Below are 24,717 nucleotides of genomic sequence, written 5' to 3'. Positions count from 1 at the left end.
TCCTTCTAGACTGGTGCACAAGGTCTGTATAGAAGTACTTGGGATCTCTGTATATTAGTAGGATAGTTACATTTACTTATCACATCATGTGTTATTATATTCATGAGCCAGTCATGGGGAGAGAAAACCACGTGGAAGAGAAATGATCTTTATATAAACTAATCAGTTTTTTTGTTAACCCCTTACCATCCCATTATGCATTTATCTGTCATGGGGGGTAATTTGTGCTCATTGACACATTGCGGTGTTTGTGTGGACAATGTTGCTACATCTGCACAAGCAGCCACAGAAGGTCAGCAGTTATACATAGATGGACATGCAGGACAAAACGGTTTTGCTGTGGAGACCAGAAGACACTCACAGGCAGACACTGACTGCTGGTTTCCGTCTCCTGTCAGGGTTTCTCAAGCAGAAGATGGAAATCCACAAAGCGGAGATCGGGAACAGGTGTGAACCCGCCCTATGGGCCATGTAATATGGGTATTTGTAATATCAGACCAATTACTGTGATTGACGAGATATTGTAAGCGGACTGTATACAATGCTTAGGGTTATGGCACATTGTGTTGAAGTGGTATTTCCATCTAACAGAAGTGGTTGGACCTTCAACGATGACGAGGACTGAGGAGTTTAATCACACAGGTACACAGGCTGCCCCATAATTTACTCAAGTAGTAAGTATTAAACATTTGATCAAGTGACATCATCTGATCATCTGACTCCTTATGTTTTCTCTGTCAATAAGAACTAATTTTTTGCAAGTAGACACATCAATTACAACAACCCATGACTGTACATGAGAATCAGAACAAACAAAGATCACTGAGAGCAAAGACTACTAACAATATACTGTAATACAAAGGCACATGACAAGGCTCATTTCATTTTAACCGTCTAACATCACACATTTATCCCGGATCTTCAACTTCAGCAATGGCTTTAACCCCTTGAGGACACATCCAAAAAGCATCTGAGGCCGAGGCCCCACGTTGCAGTACGGCTAAGGCCCCATGGGACGATACGCAGCACTAAAGCCGGAGTTTTCCTCCATGGACTTTCCGTTACAATTTTATCAATGGAAAAGACGTTGGCTTTTCTATAGACATCATTGACATGCAATTTGCGGTGTTTCTGGCCCGGTCTAACACAAGTTTTTTTGTTGCAGATTTTGCTGCGGTTTTTTGAGCCAAAGCCAAGAATGGCTAGAAAACGAATGGGGAATATACAGTGCCTACAAGTAGTATTCAACCCCCTACCGATTTAGCAGGTTTGATAAGATGCAAATAAGTTAGAGCCTTCAAACTTCAAACAAGAGCAGGATTTAGTAACAGATACATAAATCTTACAAACCAAAAAGTTATGTTGCTCAGTTAAATTTTTATAAACTTTAAACATAAAAGTGTGGGTCAATTATTATTCAACCCCTAGGTTTAATATTTTGTGGAATAACCCTTGTTTGCAATTACAGCTAATAATCGTCTTTTATAAGACCTGATCAGGCCGGCACAGGTCTCTGGAGTTATCTTGGCCCACTCCTCCATGCAGATCTTCTCCAAGTTATCTAGGTTCTTTGGGTGTCTCATGTGGACTTTAATCTTGAGCTCCTTCCACAAGTTTTCAATTGGGTTAAGGTCAGGAGACTGACTAGGCCACTGCAACACCTTGATGTTTTCCCTCTTGAACCAGGCCTTGGTTTTCTTGGCTGTGTGCTTTGGGTCGTTGTCTTGTTGGAAGATGAAATGACGACCCATCTTAAGATCCTTGATGGAGGAGCGGAGGTTCTTGGCCAAAATCTCCAGGTAGGCCGTGCTATCCATCTTCCCATGGATGCGGACCAGATGGCCAGGCCCCTTGGCTGAGAAGCAGCCCCACAGCATGATGCTGCCACCACCATGCTTGACTGTAGGGATGGTATTCTTGGGGTCGTATGCAGTGCCATCCAGTCTCCAAACGTCACGTGTGTGGTTGGCACCAAAGATCTCGATCTTGGTCTCATCAGACCAGAGAACCTTGAACCAGTCTGTCTCAGAGTCCTCCAAGTGATCATGAGCAAACTGTAGACGAGCCTAGACATGACACTTTGAAAGTAAAGGTACCTTACGGGCTCGTCTGGAACGGAGACCATTGCGGTGGAGTACGTTACTTATGGTATTGACTGAAACCAATGTCCCCACTGCCATGAGATCTTCCCGAAGCTCCTTCCTTGTTGTCCTTGGGTTAGCCTTGACTCTTCAGACAAGCCTGGCCTTGGCACGGGAGGAAACTTTCAAAGGCTGTCCAGGCCGTGGAAGGCTAACAGTAGTTCCATAAGCCTGCCACTTCCGGATGATGCTCCCAACAGTGGAGACAGGTAGGCCCAACTCATTGGAAAGGGTTTTGTACCCCTTGCCAGCCTTGTGACCCTCCACCATCTTGTCTCTGATGGCCTTGGAATGCTCCTTTGTCTTTCCCATGTTGACCATGTATGAGTGCTGTTCACAAGTTTGGGGAGGGTCTTAAATAGTCAGAAAAGGCTGGAAAAAGAGAGAATGAAACCAAACATGTGAAGCTCATTGTTCTTTGTGCCTGAACTACTTCTTAATACTTTAGGGGAACCAAACAGAATTCTGGTGGTTTGAGGGGTTGGATAATAAATGACCCTCTGAATAAACTTTTCACAATTTTAAAAAAAATTAAACAAACAAATAACATTCTTTTTTGCTGCAGTGCATTTCACACTTCCAGGCTGATCTACAGTCCAAATGTCACAATGCCAAGTTACTTCCGAATGTGTAAACCTTGAATACTACTTGTTGAATACTACTTGTAGGCACTGTATAGGAAGATTCTTATACTTCTGCCTTCTGCTCTATCCACTCCTGGCTTCGGCCCCCAAAAAAACACAGCAAAATGTGCAATAAAAAAAAGTTGGGTTTCTACAATGTGGGGCCTTAAAGGCACAGTCCTCTCTTTTACAAAACTGTCATGTGTCATTTCATATGGTAATAACTAGAGATGAGCAAACACTGTTCGGAACAGCCGTTCCGAACAGCACGCTCACAGCATGCTCCCATAGAAATGAATGGAAGCAGCCGCCACGCGGGGGGTTAAGCGGCTGGCCGCCGGCAAAGTCCGCGTGCCAGGTGCTTCCATTAATTTCTATGGGAGCGTGCTGTTCGGATCGGCTGATCCGAACAGTGTTCACTCATCTCTAGTAATAACTCTGGAACGCTTTAACTTACCCAATTAATTTCCAGACTATTTTTTTCACCTGACTTCCTAATTACATCATGGAAGACAGAGTGGAGTGCTAAAGGCTTAATAAGTTTCCACACACCTATATGGTGGTCTCTCCCTAAGGAGTGACAATATCCCCTTAACCCTGTATAAGCCTCTCACCTCTACCAGGTTAGTCTTCTCTACACCGGGCTGACGAGATGCAGTAACATTGAAACGGCCGTCCTCGATTGAGAGACTATACCTGGTAATAATCCCAGCACCATTGCAAAACAAAGGCCTCTTGGAACGTCGAGCATGATGTTAAAGGGAGCAGCCTTTATTGGGCCATATCACTGAGATTCTGTCTTCTTAACTACATCAGGGAAGACAGGCTTGCACATTCCAGTGAGCGCTCTCTATTGGTTTGCAACACTGAGGCACCTGACTTCCTAATTACATCATGGAAGACAGATTTGCATATTCTTCCCATGGTATTTTTTTCATGGCACTTCATGTCAATTGTAAACTTTAGTTGATATATTTTGCATTTATATTTGAAACCTCACATTAATGATTACTATCTACCATTTCTGTATTATGTTGGGGTAAAAAAATATGCAAATCTATTCTCCAGGATGTAATTAGGAGAACAGTGCCTCTGTATGCTGCCCTCTATCATGCATGATTCAGTTAATAAGCCTACTATCATGATGCGGATTTAATTGCCAAATTAGTATTTCTATTCCAAAAGGACTGGTGTTATCTTTTAATCGTCCTTTTCAGCATTTATTTTGGACATTAGAAGACTTACAAGTCTAACAGCAATTTTCTAAATTCACAAGAAAATATGGCAAACCCATTTTCTAGCAACCACATCAGATCCGAAGGGAATTGTACAGACCTTATATTAGAAACCCCATAAATCGCTTCATTTTTAAAACTAAATCCTTAAATTAACTCAAAACTGCATTTGATAAGTTTGTTAACTTTTTAAGAGTTTCATGGAAATTAAAACAATATGAAGGTCAAATTTAGTAATTTCAATTTTTTGAATGTATTCATTTAGACCTAAAATGTGTCACACAATTTGTTAAGCAATTTCTTCCGAGCGTGGAAATACCCAACATGTGGATATAAACTGCCGTATGGGTACATTATGGGGCTTGGAACAGAGAGTGCTATTTTTGGGTGTCATGTTGCATTTACAGAGCCCCTAAAATATCAATACAATTGGAAAAACAACACATTGTGTCCATTTCGGGAACTACAACTCTCATGGAATTTGGGAGTATAGTGAACAAAATAGCAGAATTGATAAAACTTAACTTTTACTTAATCTACAAGATGAGTACTTAGTCAAATCCCAAAACCTCCCACATACTTCAAAAACAGTGGAAGAACGACAACCACAGTAGTAAGGAAACCTCAATCTGGTTATCACGGTTCCTCAATAAGATATCCACCATTCCAAGATGCCAGAAAATGACCAAGTATCGACCATAATAAATAACTGGTTTGATCTCACCATTCCTATATGACATTTTTGTTCATATCCAGGGTCATAGGACATTGGGACATCATCCAGGGCAGCAGTCGTTCACTTTTCCTTCCAGTTAATCAGTTCGATGTCCCTTACACCCACATAGCTCCAGCCCTTACAAGGCCAGTCCACATCTGACCCTTAAATAACCCTCACTTTTTACCCTATGTACACATTGTGGCCCACAGTCATCATTTGGGTCCGTTTGATCAGCTTAGCGTGGACAGCCTATATGAGAAACTAAGGTAGAAGTCTATCGCAACTGTTGACCTCCATGAGCCCCTGAGGAGTCATGATTCTAGAAAAATATTGGCAGCTCTGTATCCTCCATAGAGGTTGACTGTATGCCATCAGTTGGGAAAAGTGATAGGACAGTTACAGCACCACCAGCAGCTTGGCTAGTGGTGAGTTAAGTTGCCCAATTGCCGGATGACTGGGCGCCTACTTCTTCTCCTGGCCACACATTCACTTAGGGATGACTGATGATGGAAGAGGAGGAGAAACAGTTGGTGATGATGATACTAATGACAACCATGTGCTAGTGCTATGTGTAGATGTGGCCTGACTAGAAGGAAGAGGATGGAGCAGGAGGACAGCTTTGCTCACTTCCCTTGCCAAGTCTAGAATGTAGATCTATCATTCCTACATGTATTCCTGCATGGTTCCAGCCTGAAGATCTTATACATCGCCAAGGATTTGCACACAATGCTGACTTTTCTCAAAGGAGGAAGACGGCTCTGACTTGGAGAAAAAGATTGCACAGAAGGTGCCACATCACTGCCAGGGATCTGTGTCAGGGAAGAACCTGAAAGAGACACAGTCAACAGTCCAGAAATGCCCAATGGTAAATTACATGTTATGTAGTAATATGTTGCACTTGATTTTCAGCATGTAGCAATCATTGTATATAGCTACATATAATTAATGAATATAGACAAAAAATATTCCCTGAACACTGAGCTAATGAGGATTGTCTGAACTCCTTATTAGAGCTATTTAAATGAAGAGATAACGTATGGGGTCCAATGCGGACTCCCCGAACGGACTACCAAACGCAGATGTGAACCAGAGGTAAGACGTCTTCTGGAAATTATCTTTATACCTCAATTATTCCATTTACAACATGGTAGGGAGTTCAGAAAATGAAAAAAAATGAGGTTGACCAGGCTGCAGGAGATGATGACTGGACAAGAAGGCATCATAAACAGTCCAGTAAATGGAACATGATATGGGGAAGATCTATTCAGTAACATCAGCTGGACGTGGGTGAAATTCCTCATGGATCCACGTTAGTTTTATTTTGACGAAAGTCATGTTGTGACCGGCAGGGGTAGCGTCCATAAAGACATCTGCAGCAAGCTATATATACAGCCTATCCTGGTAATACTGCACTAATACTAGTGCACTAATACAACCCCTCATACACCTACATTCTAGGAGACGTGGATGCTTCAATGTCAATACAGTTGAGCTTTTGAAAATCTTAAAAAAAAATCTTTTTTTCTTTATGTAGATTGTAAGCTCAATATAGGAAATCCACGCAAACACGGGGACAACATACAAACTCCTTGCAGATGTTGTTCCTGGTGGGATTCAAACCCAGGACTCCAGCGCTGCAAGGCTGCAGTGCTAACCACTGATCCACCATGTTGCGCTCCCTCCCCACCAAAAAAACAAACAAAAAAACAACAATCTTGTAATATCATGTGCATTTTTTCTGCTCTGGTGACTGACCATAATGCAATGGAGAATTGTCAATCTGAACTAAATATTCATTGCTTAAGCATTTTTTTATTTTTATTTTTTTTTGCATGTGCAACTGAGCATATACTCATGCACAGTAGTGCAACCTCAAAAGAGAATTTCTATTATTTAAGCTTTTTTTTTTCAGTGTGTGCAGTCAATATACAGTCTAGCCCAGACCTGGGCAAAGCCCGGCCCCCGGGCCATATCCGGCCCTTTGACTGATTCAGACCGGCCCGCACAGCTTGACTAGGGGGGCGTGTCTTAGTGCTGGCAGGACAGTGCAGGAAGATGGAGGTACATAAGGTACTTGGGAATGTAAGATGCAGGGGGGAGTGTGTGTGTCTGTATGTGTGTCTGTCTGTATGTATGTATGTCTTTATGTGTGTCTATATGTGTCTGTCTGTATGTGTCTGTCTGTCTATATGTGTCTATATGTGTCTGTCTATATGTGTCTGTCTGTATGTGTCTATATGTGTCTGTCTGTCTATATGTGTCTATATGTGTCTGTCTATATGTGTCTGTCTGTATGTGTCTATATGTGTCTGTCTGTCTATATGTGTCTATATGTGTCTGTCTATATGTGTCTGTCTGTATGTGTCTATATGTGTCTGTCTATATGTGTCTATGTGTCTGTCTGTCTGTGTCTATCTGTGTGTCTTTCTCAGTAACCTAGGTGCAGAAATGGAACGGGGATGTTATACTAGGGCAGAGATGGCAGATGGAGGGGGGACATGAAACTGGGAGACAGATGGAGGGGGGACATGAAATGGGGCAAATGAAGGGGGATATGAAACCGAGGGAGACATGGAGGGGGGAACATGAAACTGGGGGGACATTAAGATGGGGACAACTGGAGGGGGCATTAAACCATGGAGGTAGGTGGAGGGGGACCTGTCCTGCTCCAGCTGTCAATTTATTGCCCCCTCCAACTACCCCCACTGTTTAATGTCCCCCTCCAGATGTCCAAGCTTCATGTCCCCTCTAGTTTCCACCAGTTTAAACTGGGGCACCAGGAGAGGGACTTAATACTGTGGGGCAGTTGGAAGGGAACATTACAATGTGGGGGCATATAATGTACGGGTGACTGTATGAGGATTATACTTTGTGGGGGCACATGGAAAGATGATTGGGAATGGGCAGAGTCAACATAGAAGTGGGTGGAGCTAAATTTGCCATGGCGTGGCCCTCTAGCATAGTTTCAATTTCTTATGCGGCCCCATGGGAAAATTAATTGCCCACCCCTGGTCTAGCCTGTGTTAATATGAAAAAAAGACACTAATCTTAAAAAAAAAGTTATCTAACATAGGTTGGCTGACACAGTTCTAGTGTTAAGGGGATATCATCACAATATCGCAAATTTAGCCCCACCCACTTTTGTGTTTACTCCGCCCATTCTCATGAATTTTTCATGTGCCCACACACAGTATTTTCCTCCTACAGTGACCCGTAAATTATATGTCCCCCCTCTATCTCTCCCCCAGTTTCATATACACCCTTCATCTGCCCCCAGTTTCATGTCCCCCCTCCATCTCTGCCCCCAGATTCATGTCCTCACATCTCTGCCCCCAGTGTCATGCCTCTCCTTCATCTGCCCCCACTTTCAATTCCACCTCAGTGTACACATTAAACTTACCTTCTCCTCGTTCCCCGCCGCTCTCTCCGCGCCTCTCTCTCTCTCACACACAGTTGTAGTCGCGATGTGACGTCATCACATCGCATCTACACAGCCAGTAGCCGGCGTGCAGCGGCGAAGCAAGGAGCTGAGCTGTGACAGCTCCTTGCTTTAACCGTGTATGTGTTCAACTCAGATCTGCGTCCTCAGGACGCAGATCTGAGTTGAAATCGGGACATACCTCCCTCCAACCGGGACCGCGGGACATGTCACCGGAATCGTGAATGTCCCGCGGAAATCGGGACGGTTGGGAGGTTTGCAGTTCTAGTGATCTGGTCTAATACTCACTGACCATGAGGTGATCCTTTTAGTGCAGGTATACATGTAGGAACTAGGTCTCTCTGTACTCACATGAAACGGTATCAACAGCCCATTTGGCAAAGTTTGAATTAGTAGTGGAACCAAATAAGCAAAACCATTTCATTCCTTCCCCCATGATGATATTTGTAGGCAGTGCACCTCCATTCCACATCCAGCACATGGTGGCCATTCATTATCATCATCTCCATCTCTCCTCCTCCATGCAATCTGCACCAACTCATCTGACTGGTCTGCAAGTTTAACACCTATGTTACTGGTGATGCAATCTCTATGATGCCACTTAGCGAAATCCACTGTGTTTCTCAACTGAGGTGCAGTCTCCATGGAGAATAACTAGCCACCATTATTTTTTGATAAAAGCTGCTCCTGCTTGATGGTCATGTGGTCCTCTCCTTGTAAAGGACAGGTGCACGGCGTCACTTATAGGCAGGGGACAATGCATTAGCCATCATGGCCGACTGGATGAATGTTTTAGATTCTGAGACCTCAGTAAGTTTATCTTTCCTATATATAGATGTCTATATGATTTTTTTTTTTTTCTATTTTTTAATATAATAAAATTTCCTTTGAATTTATTATGGGTTTCTTTTTTTCTGGTGGTTAAAACTGAAGGGAATGAAGACAATTCAATGTCATTGGAGAACCTTTATTACATCATTAATACAATGGAAGCAGAAGCCTTACAATACCGCACAATGTCCCAAATGATCACAAGTCCCAGCATTATTATCCCTCCAAATAAAGGATCCAAAAACAGATTGGTGACAACAAGTAAAGCAATGCTCTAAAAAATATATTCATAGTAAAATCACAGGAGCGCACAAGGTGCGGGTACATGGGGGGGGGGGGGGTTTATACCTGTCTCTTGCCGTTCACCTGCCCAATTGGGAATACATCATTATCAATGTCCCAACTGCAGCATAAAAGCAAAATTGCGGATCAGGAAGAGTTACCACTAAGCCAGGAAGTTTAAGTAAGGGGTTGGGGCTTAGTAGGGTGCAGCAGGTAGCCCGGTTCTGAGCCCCCAGTGGCAGCATCATATTAGTGTTCCTGTTCATCACCTTCGGGATGGAGAAGCAGAGAAGGGTCAGCATTGCATTTCCTGATGACCCAGCCAGGTAAGGTCCCGCCCCTTATTCAAACTTCCCGGGTAGTGTTGGTTGGGCGATCCCTAAAACGTCCTATGTAAACCGCTATAAAATCCTATTCATCTACCATAACGAAGCCTATTGTGCATCTTGCCTTATGCTAGCCTTATATGATGTGCCGTATTAACCCCTTCCCACCACGGACATTTTTTCATTCTTAATTTTTGTTTTTGCATCCCCATCTCCCAAAAAGCCATATCTGTTTTTAATTTTTTTTCAATTCACAGAGCTATACGAGGGCTTAATATTTCCAGGACATCTGTTACTTTATATTGGAACCATTTATTATTCAATACAACGTACTGGAAAGCTGGAAATGAATTCAGAACGGGGTGGAAACGGAGTAAAACTGAATTTGTGCGACGTTCTTACTGCCATTGTTTTTATGGCGTTCACTGTGCAGCCAAAATTATAAATTACCTGTATTCTATGGGTTCTATGGCGATACCAATATTATACAGTGTTTAAAAGTTTTTAAGCCAAACAAAATTTTTGTGAACAATTAAAAAGTAATACTTTATTACAGGTACATAACCCTAGGAATAAATATTGGATTAAAAACGCTTGTGCTGTATTGTTTTTATATTGCTGAAGCAGGGGAGTGGTGACTGCGACTTCCTCCACTTTGTATGGTATCGCCAACCACTCTACACCCTACTCAGCCTGTCTATAACCAGGCAAGGAATAATTGAGTCAAAGAAAAAAGCTGATAAAGTTCAATGGCTTTTCTATTGATCCTATGCTCAAATAAACAGCCTGTTACATTGTACACTGCCTAAATTATGTAGAACCAAAATAGAAGCAGGGGTGGCCGGTCAGCTAGATATGTAGCTCAGTGGTCACAGAGAAATAGTCCCGGGTACATATACCACTCGCTATTCGAATGTAAAAGTTCGATGCAGAACCAGCATTGATTGGCCGAATGCTATACAGTCAGCCAATCAACGCTGGTTCTTCTCCTACATTTAGAAGTCTTCTCCGTGCAGCTTCCCCGCGGCGTCTGTCTGGTTATGGACAGGCTGAGTAGGGTGTAGAGTGGTTGGCGATACCATACAAAGTGGAGGAAGTCGCAGTTACCACTCCCCTGCTTCAGCAATATAAAAACAATACAGCACAAGCGTTTTTAATCCAATATTTATTCCTAGGGTTTTGTACCCGTAATAAAGTATTACTTTTTAATTGTTCACAAAAATTTTGTTTGGCTTTAGTTAGTTGTGAATGGCACTTATATGATAATCAGATCTAGGGCCCAATCGTGTTGTTAAAAGTTTTTAACCCCTTACAAACATCCAAAACTTCTTCAAGAAAAAAAAACACAATCATGGAGTCGCCACATTCTGATACTTTTTAATCCTGGCTAACCCCTTTATGTTTTGTGTTCATTTTGTTGATGTAAATTTTTAGTTTTTTTTTTGTTTTTGCAAATCATCATTGTTAGAGATGAGCGAGTAACGAACAGCACGCTCCATAGAAATGAATGGATGCACCTGGTACTTCCGCTTTGACGGCGGCCGGCCGCTTAACCCCCCGCGTGCCGGCTACGTCCATTCATTTCTAACGGCTGATCCCAACAGTACTCGCTCATCTCTAATCATTGTCTATGTAGTCTATGCTGAATAATCCTTCAGAAAGCGATAGAACATGCGGTATACTTTTCATGTAAGGCTAAGAACATCTACTCATTGTCAAATGTTTGTTGGAACCTTCTATTGGAGATATACACTCACCGGCCACTTTATTAGGTACACCTGTCCAACTGCTCGTTAACACTTAATTTCTAATCAGCCAATCACATGGCGGCAACTCAGTGCATTTAGGCATGTAGACATGGTCAAGACAATCTCCTGCAGTTCAAACCGAGCATCTGTATGGGGAAGAAAGGTGATTTGAGGGCCTTTGAACGTGGCATGGTTGTTGGTGCCAGAAGGGCTGGTCTGAGTATTTCAGAAACTGCTGATCTACTGGGATTTTCACGCACAACCATCTCTAGGGTTTACAGAGAATGGTCCGAAAAAGAAAAAACATCCAGTGAGCGGCAGTTCTGTGGGGGGCGGAAATGCGTTGTTGATGCCAGAGGTCAGAGGAGAATGGCCAGACTGGTTCGAGCTGATAGAAAGGCAACAGTGACTCAAATAGCCACCCGTTACAACCAAGGTAGCCAGAAGAGCGTCTCTGAACGCCGCACAGTACGTCCAACTTTGAGGCTACAGATGGGCTACAGCAGCAGAAGACCACACCGGGGGCCACTCCTTTCAGCTAAGAACAGGAAACTGAGGCTACAATTTGCACAAGCTCATCGAAATTGGACAATTGAAGATTGGAAAAATGTTGCCTGGTCTGATGAGTCTCGATTTCTGCTGCGACATTCGGATGGTAGGGTCAGAATTTGGCGTCAACAACATGAAAGCATGGATCCATCCTGCCTTGTATCAACGGTTCAGGCTGGTGGTGGTGGTGTCATGGTGTGGGGAATATTTTCTTGGCACTCTTTGGGCCCCTTGGTACCAATTGAGCATCGTTGCAATGCCAAAGCCTTCCTGAGTATTGTTGCTGACCATGTCCATCCCTTTATTTTTTTTTTTTATTTATTCTTTATTTATATTTATACACAAGAAAGTACAGTGACATTAGGTGTAATCAGTCAAAGATACAAACACCAATGATTTCTTTGAAAATTCAAATAAAACAAGTAAACGGAATCCAACAAATAAGTTGAGTATAATAAAACACATTATGTCAAAAGAACATACAGTTGTGTAGGTCATTCTGTATAAGTATGAAGTAACTACCTGAAAAAACTTCAAATACGAGCATAAGAAGGCAAGGGGGGGGGGGGACAAAGAAAGGAGTGAAGAAGCAAGAAAAAGAGGACCTGATTCCCAAAAGGAAGAAATCCCAGAAGGAATCACGATACCAGGTTCCACCACTTCTTCCAAACCTTGACATAGCGATCGTGAGATCTATCCTTCCAACTCACTAACTCCTCGAAACGAGCAATTTGGTGAGATTTCTCTAGCCATGCCTGAAAGGTTGGGGGGGAAGAACTTAACCAGTGTAAGGGAATCAGCGACTTTGCTGCGCCAATCAAGTGGAACCACAGCTCTCGTTTATGTGGGCTCAAAGAACCTGCAGGGCCCGTGAGAAAGACTTGATCCGGGAAAAGCACCTGTGATGTTTTGAAAAGTCTGTTAATAAAGTCTGATATCTCTCTCCAAAATGGTTCAATTAGATCACACGACCACCAGATGTGTAACATCGTACCTACTTCAGAATCACAGCGCCAACACTTATTAGAATCTTTAAGGCCATGTCTAAAGAGCCAATCCGGCGTGCGATACCACCTAGTTAAAACTTTATAGTGGAGTTCCTGTAAGCGCACACACCTAGATTGTCCAAAACTACGTTTCAAAATAAAATCTACATCTTCCTCAGAAAAGGTCAAGGCCAATTCTTTCTCCCAAGCAGAGACATAAGGGGGTTTGTCAATGTCAGCATAATCCTCAAGCATTCGTTTACAGCATGAGACCTTTCGTTGGGACGGTAATTTTGCAAGTAGGCCCTTCTCAAAAGCTGTAAGCTTACGACATGGGTTGGCAATTGATAGCAGTTTCTTAATAACACTATAAAATTGCGCGTAATGGAGGAAGTGAGGCTTGACAGAAGGAGCTAATGCATGAAGCTGTGTTTGAGAAATAGGTAAGCCGTCCTCAATTAAATCCTTAAGTCTAACTTCTTTCAAAACATTCCAGATGGAACCACTGAGTAACGGCGCGTTATGGGTTAACAGCGGAAGGAACGGAATGAGGTCTGCAGGCAAAATTGGGGAGGGTGTTGGAGCCAAACGTTCTTTATGTTTAAGCCAAACCTCGCACGGGCCCTTTAATAATAAATTTAGGTCTCCACGACAGTAAGAAGGTGTGGGGAACCAAAGAGGTTTGAAATAAAAGTCATCAAAGAGGCTTTGTGCCAAGACCGTGACTAAAGAAATCTTATGAGGGAGAGCATAGTACATCCAGCGGGAGAGCTGAATAGCCTCATAACAGATTTGTAGGTCTGGTAGAGCAATTCCACCGTTTTGTCTTCGTTTAACAAGAAGTCTATATGGTAACCTAGGAGGTCTGTGGTTCCAGAGAAAGGCCGAGAAAAGCCGTCGAGTTTGGTGAAAATAAGATCGAGGTACAAAAATGGGTAACATCTGCAATACATATAACATTTTTGGGACAATATAAACTTGCAAGAGATTTTTCCTGCCTAACCAGGACAAATATGGAAGATTATAATCCTTCAGCAGTGACTTGAGTTCAGAGAGCAAGGGAACATAGTTTAGCGAGAAAACATCCTCAATATCAGAGGGCAAATGTACACCAAGATATTTCAAGGACTTAGTTTTCCACTGGTAGGGTGTTGAGCTTTGTAAAACTTTAATCTGGGAAGGTGGTATAGACACATTGAGAATTTCCGATTTCGTGTCATTAATTTTATAATTGGAAAGGGAGCCATAAGTAACTATAAGAGATTGAAGTTCCGGCAGAGACGTTACGGGGTCAGACAGCAGGAACAACACGTCATCTGCATAAGCCATCACGTGTATTGATTTATCCGCAAATTGGAAACCTGAAATATTTGGATTTTGTCTCACAGCCTGGAGGAAAGTCTCCAGGGAGAGGACAAATAGGGTAGGAGAGAGAGGGCACCCCTGTCTGGTCCCATTGGATATATCAAAACAGCCTGAAAAGGAACCATTAATCTTAATCCGAGCATGAGGTTGGGCATAGAGAGAGAGAACAGCTTTAACAAAAGGGGGTGGAATACCAAAAGCTAGTAAAGTTTCTGACATGTAGTTCCAACTTACACGGTCGAATGCCTTCTCGGCGTCTACACTAAATAGAAGTAATGGACTATTCAATTTTTTTGCCAATGCAATAACATGTAGCAATTTATGCGTGTTTTCTTTACCCTCTCTGCCTTTCACAAAACCGACCTGCTCCTCATGTACTAAAGAGGGAACTATATCTCTCAGTCTCATAGCGAGAACCTTAGCCCAGACTTTCAAATCACAATTCAGCAATGATATAGGTCTATAATTGCAGCATTGCGTTGGGTCTTTGCCCTCCTTGTGAATCAAAGTAATATGTGCCTCCTGCGACTGCCGCACCATAGATGAGCCTTTCAACAAAGAATCACAAAAAGAAGTAAGATAAGGAACTAGCTGAGACTGAAAAGTTTTGTAGTAAAGGGAGGGCAGCCCGTCAGGGCCAGGGCTCTTACCACTAGGAAAACTAGATAAAACCTCTTGTATTTCAGATTCTGTGATTGGTCGAAGCAAAGAGTCACTCATCTCTTTTGTAACAGAAGGCAGTTTAAGAGAGTGAAGGAACTCTCGAATACGTAACGTATCCTCCGTAGTCCTAACTGGACCATGAGGGTTAGTATCCTGTTGCTTTAGGTTATAGAGAGAGGAGTAATAATCTCTAAACTCTTTTGCAATTTCAGAAGTGTCATAAGTCAGAGAGCCATCTGTTTTCTTAATTGCTGCTATATGTGCTCTTGCTCTCTCCTTTCTCAGCATTGCGGTCATAATTTTACCCCCCTTATTTCCATGAGCGTAAATACGGGCTTTAGAGTGTAAGAAAGCCTTAGCTGAGGAAGCATTCAACAAATTTTTCAACTTTTCTCTAAGTAGCAACAGATCCGAGTGGGCAGATAAAAGGGCATTACGTTTCTGCAGTCGCTCAAGGGTGGCAATCTGAGCCATCAGGGAGTCAATCATTTTTTGTTTCTCCTTCTTCAGGGCTGAAGCTTTTGAAATAAAGAGGCCTCGTATAACAGGCTTGTGAGCCTCCCAAACTAATGCCGGAGAAACTTCCGGCGACACATTCAACAGGAAATAAGCAGACAATTCCTTACCTATATGCTCTCTAAACTCAAGACTGTCAAGTAATTGTTCATTAAGGCGCCAGGTCCACTCTCTAGGGGTCAGGTCTGGAAGTGCAAAGGTGGTAGAGACTGGCGCATGGTCCGAAACACTAATAACACCAATTTGGGACTTGGTAATATTATTAGCCAACGACTTGGAGCATAAAATATAATCCAAGCGTTGGTGTGAATTATGTGGCATTGAAAAAAAAGTATAATCTTTCACAGTTGGATTTACCAGTCTCCAGGAGTCTATTAGATTCAATTCCTGCAAAGCAAGGTGTAGTCTTCTAATAGCCTTCTGGGAAAGCGCAGATTTTTGTGAGGAGGAGTCTAAGAGGGGATCTAACAAGACATTAAGATCCCCGCCGATCAAAATTTCGCCCTCTGCAAACTGAGCCAGAGAATTCAGGATCTGTATTAACCAAGAGAGCTGACCATGGTTAGGGGCATAGAGTGAGGCTATAGTTAGCGGTCGGTTAGAAATGCGACCTTTAACAAAAATGGCTCTCCCTTCTACATCAGCATACTGTTGAGTGATAATAAACGGGAGCGTCCTTTTAATGGCGATGGCAACGCCTTTGGAAGAGGACGTCGGATGAGTTGAGTAGTACCATCGATCATATATAGTTTTATAAGGCTTAGGAATCCTGTCTGTTCTAAAATGGGTTTCTTGGAGTAACAAAATATCCGCATTAAACTTTTTTGAAAGGGACATTACCCAATGGCGCTTATTTGGAGAGTTCAACCCCTTTACATTAAAGGATGAGATCGTAAGAGAGGAGGGGGTTACAGAAGCCATAATGGTGAGGTAGGCTAGATGTAAGAGGATATCTATAAAGAGTATAAACAAGACACGTATCAAATAGGGTGTGGATGCCTTCTACACAAAGAACCCTAGAGGGTATCTCGTAACTATCAGGTAGTAAAAGAATATAAGAGTATGCAGTACCTACACAACTAGAACTAGTCAAGAAGTAACCAAATACTAAACTAGTAGACTGATGGAACGGGGTTTTTCCTGATCGGAATGGGACCCTAAGGGTCATCCTATAAAGAAAAAAAATTAGCAAGTAAAATACCTGTAGGAGGAACATAGACAGTTAACAACTGAACGAAGTTCGGGAAAACTAAAGAGCACTGTCAGAGTATTGTTGTACCGGTCACACTAAACATCAAGGTGCGATAAAGGATGAGTCCAAAGCCAACACGAGGTGATTATGGTATAAAAGGAAATGTCCCAGCGTCCAACTAAAATATACACAACTAGATAAGGCTAGACTCTTGCTCAAGAGATAGGCAGTGAGCACAATGTAAAGTTACCGGTAGATCCATGAACAGATAACAACCAGGGAAGTCCAGGGCATATTCAGGTAAATTCTTTAGTCCCTGAGAAGGCTCTTCCGAGATTTGGGTGACTTGAATTTATTAGCACCAGGCCCATGCGAGAGAGGTGGCAGTAGTGGTATCGGATCCAAATTCTGAGAGGGTAGCCAAGAGGGGATTTCCAGGGGTGATATATCCAAATATGACCATACAGCTGGTAAGTCCCGTGGAGTATGGACAACAATACGTCGTCCGCCACATAAAATAGCCAGTCCAAAAGGGTATAACCATGCATACTGTATATTCCTTGCTCTCAGTTCATCTAGTAAAGGCTTGAGCAATCTCCTCTTTGCCAATATGGAGGGGGCAATGTCTTGGTACAGAAAAATTTCAACACCCTCAAGCAAAATTTGGTCTTTAGCTTTAGCCGCAGTAAGGATGGCGTGTGTGTCTCTGAAGGAGAGGAGACCACATATTATGTCACGGGGAGGGTCCCCTTGTCTGGGCTTAGGCCGAAGCGATCTATGTATGCGTTCTATGGTCACCTGAGCTGCACGTTCCTGGCCTAACAGATCTGTGAAAATGCTGTTCGCCATTTTGGGCAAGTCCTCTGGGGAGTAAGATTCAGGGACCCCTTTCAAACGGAGATTGCGCCTGCGGTTTCTATTCTCCTGATCTTCTATTAGTAGCAAGGAGCGATCAAGTAGCTCTTCCTGTTGTTGGAGATGGTCTGACACCGCCCCAGCATACTCTCTAATGGACGAGTAAGACTCCTCAAGAGCCTGAACTCTATGAGAAGTAGCTTTAATCTCAGAGGAAATATCCGCCAGTTCAGCTAAAACTGGCGACATCGCATTAGTAATTGCTTTTTCCAAAGTTTTAAGAAAAAAATTCCGTGTGAGTTGCGTGGTATTTGCATCAGAAAGCTCACCTCCCGTTATGCTTCCAACTTCAGAGTCGTCCTCTGAGTCCACTTCCGGCTTAGACTCCGGCGCCATCTTAGGGAGAGTGTGAGGAGAAGTCCCGGCCTTTTTTCTAATAAAACGCTGCAAGTCCACCTGATGTTTGGGCATCCTAGGGGTGCTCGGAGCTTCCCCCTGCTTATCCCTGCCAGATTTGCCCATGTTCACCTCCAGGTAAGGCAAGACGACCGCTCAAAGTCCCCGGTATCACGGAGCTCTAGTGACTCGCGTCCACCATGCTGCGCGGTCAGGCCCCGCCCCCGTCCATCCCTTTATGACCACAATGTACCCAACATCTGATGGCTACTTTCAGCAGGATAATGAAATGCCATGTCATAAAGCTGGAATCATCTCAGACTGGTTTCTTGAACATGACAATGAGTTCACTGTACTCCAATGGCCTCCACAGTCACCAGATCTCAATCCAATAGAGGAGCATCTTTGGGATGTGGTGGAACGGGAGATTCGCATCATGGATGTGCAGCCGACAAATCTGCGACTGCAACTGTGTGATGCCATCATGTCAATATGGACCAAAATCTCTGAGGAATGCTTCCAGCACCTTGTTGTATCTATGCCACGAAGAATTGAGGCAGTTCTGAAGGCAAAAGGGGGTCCAACCCGTTACTAGCATGGTGTACCTAATAAAGTGGCCGGTGAGTGTACATTGTTTAATCCTCCTGATGTATACACACAATAGAAGGCTTGAATATAATCTGACAAGAGTCTCATCAGGTCACTACATTTCTACCTAGAGCTACTTCTCTTTCTGAGCTACCACGCACATTATAGCCTTATAGTCAGTAAGGTCGCTCACAGCTGTTCTCTTATGGACCATTATGTCAATTATTTTAAAGCCCAATTCTTTTAGAGCTTTCCTGACAAACTCCTCATCATATCTGAGACCACGGAACTTGTCTTTCCCAACTGTGTAATACGTCATACCTAAACTCCCGAATAATATGACGTTTCCTCCAGGTTTCAGCAGTTTTGAGATCTTCCTGAGATATTTGATGTAGTCATTTTGGTCTTTGCTGATGGCATCTAGTAGCCAAGCACTGATGATAGAATCGGCTGGAGGTAAAACTATCGGCTTTGTCATGTTTTCTTTTTCAACATCAAATTTTAGAACCTGTTGCATTGCTGATCTCAGTTTCACTTCTTTGTCCTCTACCTGGTGACTGAAATAGATGGAAATGAAAAAAAGTGATTGTCCCCCAGTCATCACCAATAGGACAAAGTAAAAGCATAATAGTTACCTAAATACTGGTAGAGAGACTTGAATTCAACCAAAGTTGGTATACTATGTGTCCAGCTCATACTGTGCCCTTCCTCCAGAACCCAATATTATACAGATCACAATAGAAAAGAGTATTAAAGGAGTTGTCCAAGTCTTCACCTTATAGACCGATCCATAAAGAGGAAGCCCAATGACATACATCATCTGATAGAGTCACCCAGACCTCTTCGGTTTTACTAGAGATGAGCGAGTAGTATACGATCGAATACTACGGTATTCAAAATACTCGTACTCGATCGAATGCTATGGTATTCGAATGGAAAAATTTGATGCAGAACCAGCGTTGATTGGCCGAATGCTATACAGTCGGCCAATCAACGCTGGTTCTTCTCCTACTTTTAGAAGTCTTCTCCGCCCAGCGTCTTCAGGCTCTGAATTCACTTGCTAGGCATCGGGCCTGGGCAGAGCCGACTGCGCACCCCCGTGCTACAAGAAAGTGGCCGCTTTGACTGTAAGCAGCCATTTTCTTGTAGTTTTGGCATGCGCAGTCGGCTCTGCCCAGGCCCGATGCCTGGCAGAGTGAATTCAGAGCCTGAAGACGCCGCGGGGACGCTGCACGGAGAAGACTCCTCGGAGAATCCAGCCCGACCCTCACTCGAGGACTTGGTAAGTTCAGTTTGATCGAATGTTACCTACCCCTGAAACAAGCATTTTCCCCCCATGAAGTATAATAGGATTCAATATTCGATTTGAGTAGTCGAATATTGAGGGGCTACTCGAAACAAATATTGAATATCAAGTATTTAACTACTCGCTCATCTCTAGTTTTTACTTTATGCAAATCTGTTCAGCCATTCCAAGTCCTGTTAGAGTTTATGTAAATTTAGTTATACTTGTCAAGTGGGCAGTACCACTGTGGTTTCTGGAGGGAGTGATCTGTTTGCTGTATTGAATGCCGTGTTACCACCCACGAGGCTAGAAGACCCTCAATTAAATCATCATTTAAATGGCTTATATCATTGGAATTACTGAACAGATATAGATAAACAAAAGACCTCAATATTCAGGGTATAGATCCTATCCAATGAGCTATATCATCGGTGTTGCCGCCGCGGTTTTTACAACGTTATGTACAAACATATCAGACTTCAAAAGAACAATGTGTAACAAAATTGTAACATCATACAAATTCAAGTGTGTAACATCGAGAGAATACATTAAGTAATGTATCTTGAAGCAACATATCTAGTTCACATTTGAAAACAATCATGCGAACCAGTATGACAAAATATCTGGGCCTACAAAAGGCCTAAGGTGGCGATTGGTAGATAGAAGGTATGGTTTGGGCACAGTCACACATGTAGAGAACAAATTTGCAACAGTGTAATATTAAATGTAATTAAACTCTCCCTGTGATAGAGAACTCAGACGGAGAGGTGCCATGGGGATTTCGAAGGACAGCTCGAGAGAGAGGGGAGATGTATAATAATAAAAATAAAAAAAAGTGAAGAGTGAGAATAGCCAGAGATAAGAGAAGGAAAGAAGGAGGTGGTGGTGGTGGGGGGGAGGCTTTCACAGTGCAGCAAATGGGAGAGGAACACAGAAAAGGGAGAGGGGTGTGGATTCAGGTGAGCGGTTCTCCATGGTCACGCATCTGAAGCCCAGTATCATAGCGTATCAGCTTTCTTTTAGACTCTGTATGTACTTGAAGCAGATATACAATGGCCATGTCATGTTATTGCAGCTCAGCTCCCATTCACTTGATTGATCATAAATATGAAGTCTTGCACAAACACTTTAAGGCCGGGGTCACACGGGGGTTTTTGGTCCGGAACCTGGTTCAAAATCCAGCTCAAACAAACGCCTCCCATTGAATTCAATGGGTTCCTTTTTCCGCTCACAGAAAAAAAGAGCCAAAATGCCTTTTCTTCAGGCGGATTGTCTGCAGTGCAACACTCCCTCCCGACTAGGCCCATTCATTTGGGCCTAACCTGGAGCACTGTGTGCACTCTACCGACATCCAGTCACAGCTAGCCATTTTTTGAACTGGACTTGAAGTGGCTTCCCGTGTCAAAATCCGGTCCAAAGAAGTCCCGTCTGCACCCGGCCTAAGTTTCATTCTGTTTATGCATTAATTTATTTGTCACCTGACTGTTGAGATGCTGATATTACCCAATCCAACATTGCTGGTGGATTCCTTTATAATGTTATTTTATTTTTTTAGTAACCCAGGTCCTCCTATATGGTAGGGAGACACTACTAGCTGAACCACAGTCATACACATCCGGTCTAGAAACTCCATACAGTGAAAGTCATAGTGGAAAAAAACATAAGAAAAGTGGCTTGTTCGAGATAAATTGGACAGAAGATTGAAAGCAAAGTAACCTACAAGTGGAGCAGTTATTACTTTCACACCCCAGAGTATAATAAGCAGAGGCCCAAGGTAAGTTCTGCTACAATTAGACAAATTCTTCACCTTTTTCCTTCTATGTCTTTATGAAGTTTTTCAGCATGGCCCCAATCAAAGGCTCCTGTACATTTGGCCTCCCAACTTTTCAGCTCCATGATGCATCCGTCTTTCATCTTCAGTACTACGATGTCTTTGAAATGCTCAGAAGCTGAAAACAGTTGATAAACCGTGGCACTAACACTGATGTCGAGCAAGAGGTCTCCTTTATTACGACCTGTAGGAAAAAGCCAAACACTGAAATATCTAAAATGTTAAACCCTATTATATGTTGTAGATAATAACAGATTTCTATATCATCTCCAGAAAAGATGGACATATATTGCTTGCCAAATAACCAAAAACAGGAAAATAAAAAGCAAAAATATTCCTGAAATGGTTTATAGGACAAGATTTGGAACCATTCGTCTATAAGTACTAGAGATGAGCCAACAGTAAAATGTTCGAGGTTCGATATTCGTTTCGAGTAGCCCCTCAATATTCGAATACTCAAATCGAATATCGAACCCTATTATACTCTATGGGGGAAAATGCTCGTTTCAGGGGTAGGCAACATTTGATGAAATTATACTTACCAAGTCCACGAGTGAGGGTCGGGCTGGATCCTCCGAGAAGTCTTCTCCGTGCAGCGTCCCCGCGGCGTCTTCCGGCTCTGAATTCACTCTGCCAGGCATCGGGCCTGGGCAGAGCCGACTGCGCATGCCACACTACAAGCAGGCATGCGTAGTCGGCTCTGCCCAGGCCCGATGCCTGGCAGAGTGAATTCAGAGCCGGAAGACGCCGCGGGGACGCTGCACGGAGAAGACTTCTAAAGGTAGGAGAAGAACCGGCGTTGATTGGCCGACTGTATAGCATTCAGCCAATCAATGCTGGTTCTGCATCGAACTTTTCCATTCGAATAGCGCGTGGTACTCGATCGAGTACGAATATTTCAAATACCATAGTATTCAATCGAATATCTACTCGATTAAATACTACTCGCTCATCTCTAATAAGTACATTAAAAAAATTAAGGCCGGGGCACCACATGGCGTAAACACAGCGGTTTACAGTACCGGTAAAGTGGATGGGAGTCTGGCTAATCCCATCCACACATTGCAGAAAAATATTCACAGCAATTTCAAAAAATGTCAATTATACCTACAGAAAAGCTGGTATTTTCCATATAGGATTAATAGAAGCAGAAAGTCCGCAGAGAGAAACTTCGTGGACATTCTGTGAATAGCGCTGCGGGAAAAACGGGGATGTGTTTCTGCCACGTTTTTCTAGTTGGGCTTTTTGGCTGCGGCGCCCAACGTGGGGCTTTAGCCTAAGGCTGAGTTCACACGTAGATTTTTGGTCAGGCTTATGAAGCCGAATTTGCCTCAAAATCCTGACCAAATAGACGGCTCTCATTGAAATCAATGGAAATCGGTCTGTTCTTTTTTCCAGGAGCCGTTTGTTCCAGCTCTTGGAAAAAAGAAGCAACATGCTCATTCCTCCCGACTAGGCCTAATCTGGAGTGGAGTGCGCAACTGGATGCCGGTGTACTGTACTGGCATCAATCTGCAGCTACCCGTTTGTTCACCACATTGGACTTTAACCTCGAATATATATTGGCAAACCATTTACAGTATAATGCAACCTGAGCGCCGTAAAATAAAAATACAAAGAATAATGATACAAAAAAAAACATAAATAAAAGCTAATGAAATAATGATATGTATCAATAAAACTAAAACTCATCATGAGAAGAATAATCCCAGAGGTTGACAAAAAAAAAATTAAAAAAAATGAATTACTAGAGATGAGCGAGTAGTACTCGATCGAGTAGGTATTCGATCAAATACTATGGAAATACTCATACTCGATCGAGTACCACTCGCTGTTCGAATGTAAAAGTTCAATGCAGAACCAGCATTGATTGGCCGAATGCTATACAGTCGGCCAATCAACGCTGGTTCTTCTCCTACCTTTAGTAGTCTTCTCCGTGCAGCGTCTCTGCGGCGTCTTAGGGCTCTGCGGGCATGCGCAGTCGGCTCTGCCCAGGCCCGATGCCTGGCAGAGTGAATTCAGAGCCGGAAGACGCCGCGGGGAAGCTGCACGGAGAAGACTTCTCAGAGGATCCAGCCCGACCCTCACTCGTGGACTTGATAAGTATAATTTGATCGAACGTTGCCTACCCCTGAAACGAGCATTTTCCCCCCATAGACCATAATAGGATTCGATATTCAATTTGAGTAGTCGAATATTGAGGGGCTACTCGAAACGAGTATCGAACTTCGAACATTTTACTGTTCGCTCATCTCTATTAATTATGAAAATAGGAAGGGAGATATGGTAATTGGGAAAAAAGTTACCAAGTCTTTAGCACCCAAACTACCCCGTGTACTCAAAGGGTTAAAAAAAAAAATAAAAAAAAATAAAAAATCAAGAAATCAAAATGAATAAATTAAAATCATAATAAATTAATAATAATAAAAATATATAAATTAAAAATAAATTAAAAATAAATTATCCTGATACATACCTGCTGAAAAAGTTTTTGCAAGGCTTTTAATGGGAAATTTCAAGAAGTCCTCGCCAAAGACCAATGCTGCTTTACTGGAAAAATAAAGCTCCAGAAATTGTCTGGTATTATAGACGTCTGCGGGAAATTGCTTGTAGTTACTGGGATCCATCGTGTAGTCTTGTGGTGCAGATGATGGGATTCCTTCTAGACTGGTGCACAAGGTCTGTATAGAAGTACTTGGGATCTCTGTACATTAGTGGGATAGTTACATTTACTTATCACATCATGTGTTATTATATTCATGAGCCAGTCATGGGGAGAGAAAGTCACAGGGAAGAGAAATTATCTTAATGTAAACAAATCTGTTTTCTTTTTGTAAACCTCTTATTATGCCACAATGTATTTGTCAGTCATGAATGAAGGCCAATTTGTGGCCATTGACTGTCCTATACATCATGGAGATTGTGTGGACATTGTCACTATATCTGCACATGCAGCAGTTATCTATGGACAGAATTATTGCTGCAACTGCCCCATCAGACATATTCATTTGGAAAGCTTAACCTCATTTTTCAAAAATTCTATAGAATTACTCTATACTGTGGGCTCAGATTCACTATACTGTGAGTGCAGAGGGTGAAACCTCTGGAAGGTACGGATAGCACACGCACACAGAAGGAATTGGGTCCA

General features: G+C 42.8%; 1 protein-coding gene across 1 annotated transcript; it reads right to left on the bottom strand.

Annotated features, from left to right (window-relative positions):
• Positions 1-18,586: 18,586 nt before the first annotated feature.
• On the bottom strand, positions 18,587-24,196 carry LOC142209178 (nicotinamide N-methyltransferase-like). The gene is made up of 3 exons (XM_075278110.1): positions 24,046-24,196; positions 21,546-21,753; positions 18,587-19,010 (listed from the first exon to the last, which is right to left on the bottom strand). Exons 1-3 carry the CDS (start codon positions 24,194-24,196, stop codon positions 18,587-18,589), a joined length of 783 nt encoding a protein of 260 aa, XP_075134211.1.
• Positions 24,197-24,717: the final 521 nt, after the last annotated feature.

This window comes from Leptodactylus fuscus, chromosome 6 (assembly GCF_031893055.1).
Source record: "Leptodactylus fuscus isolate aLepFus1 chromosome 6, aLepFus1.hap2, whole genome shotgun sequence".
NCBI lineage: Eukaryota > Metazoa > Chordata > Amphibia > Anura > Leptodactylidae > Leptodactylus > Leptodactylus fuscus.
Note: the sequence above shows the minus strand (reverse complement) of the source record. Positions and strands in the feature narration are given on the sequence as shown.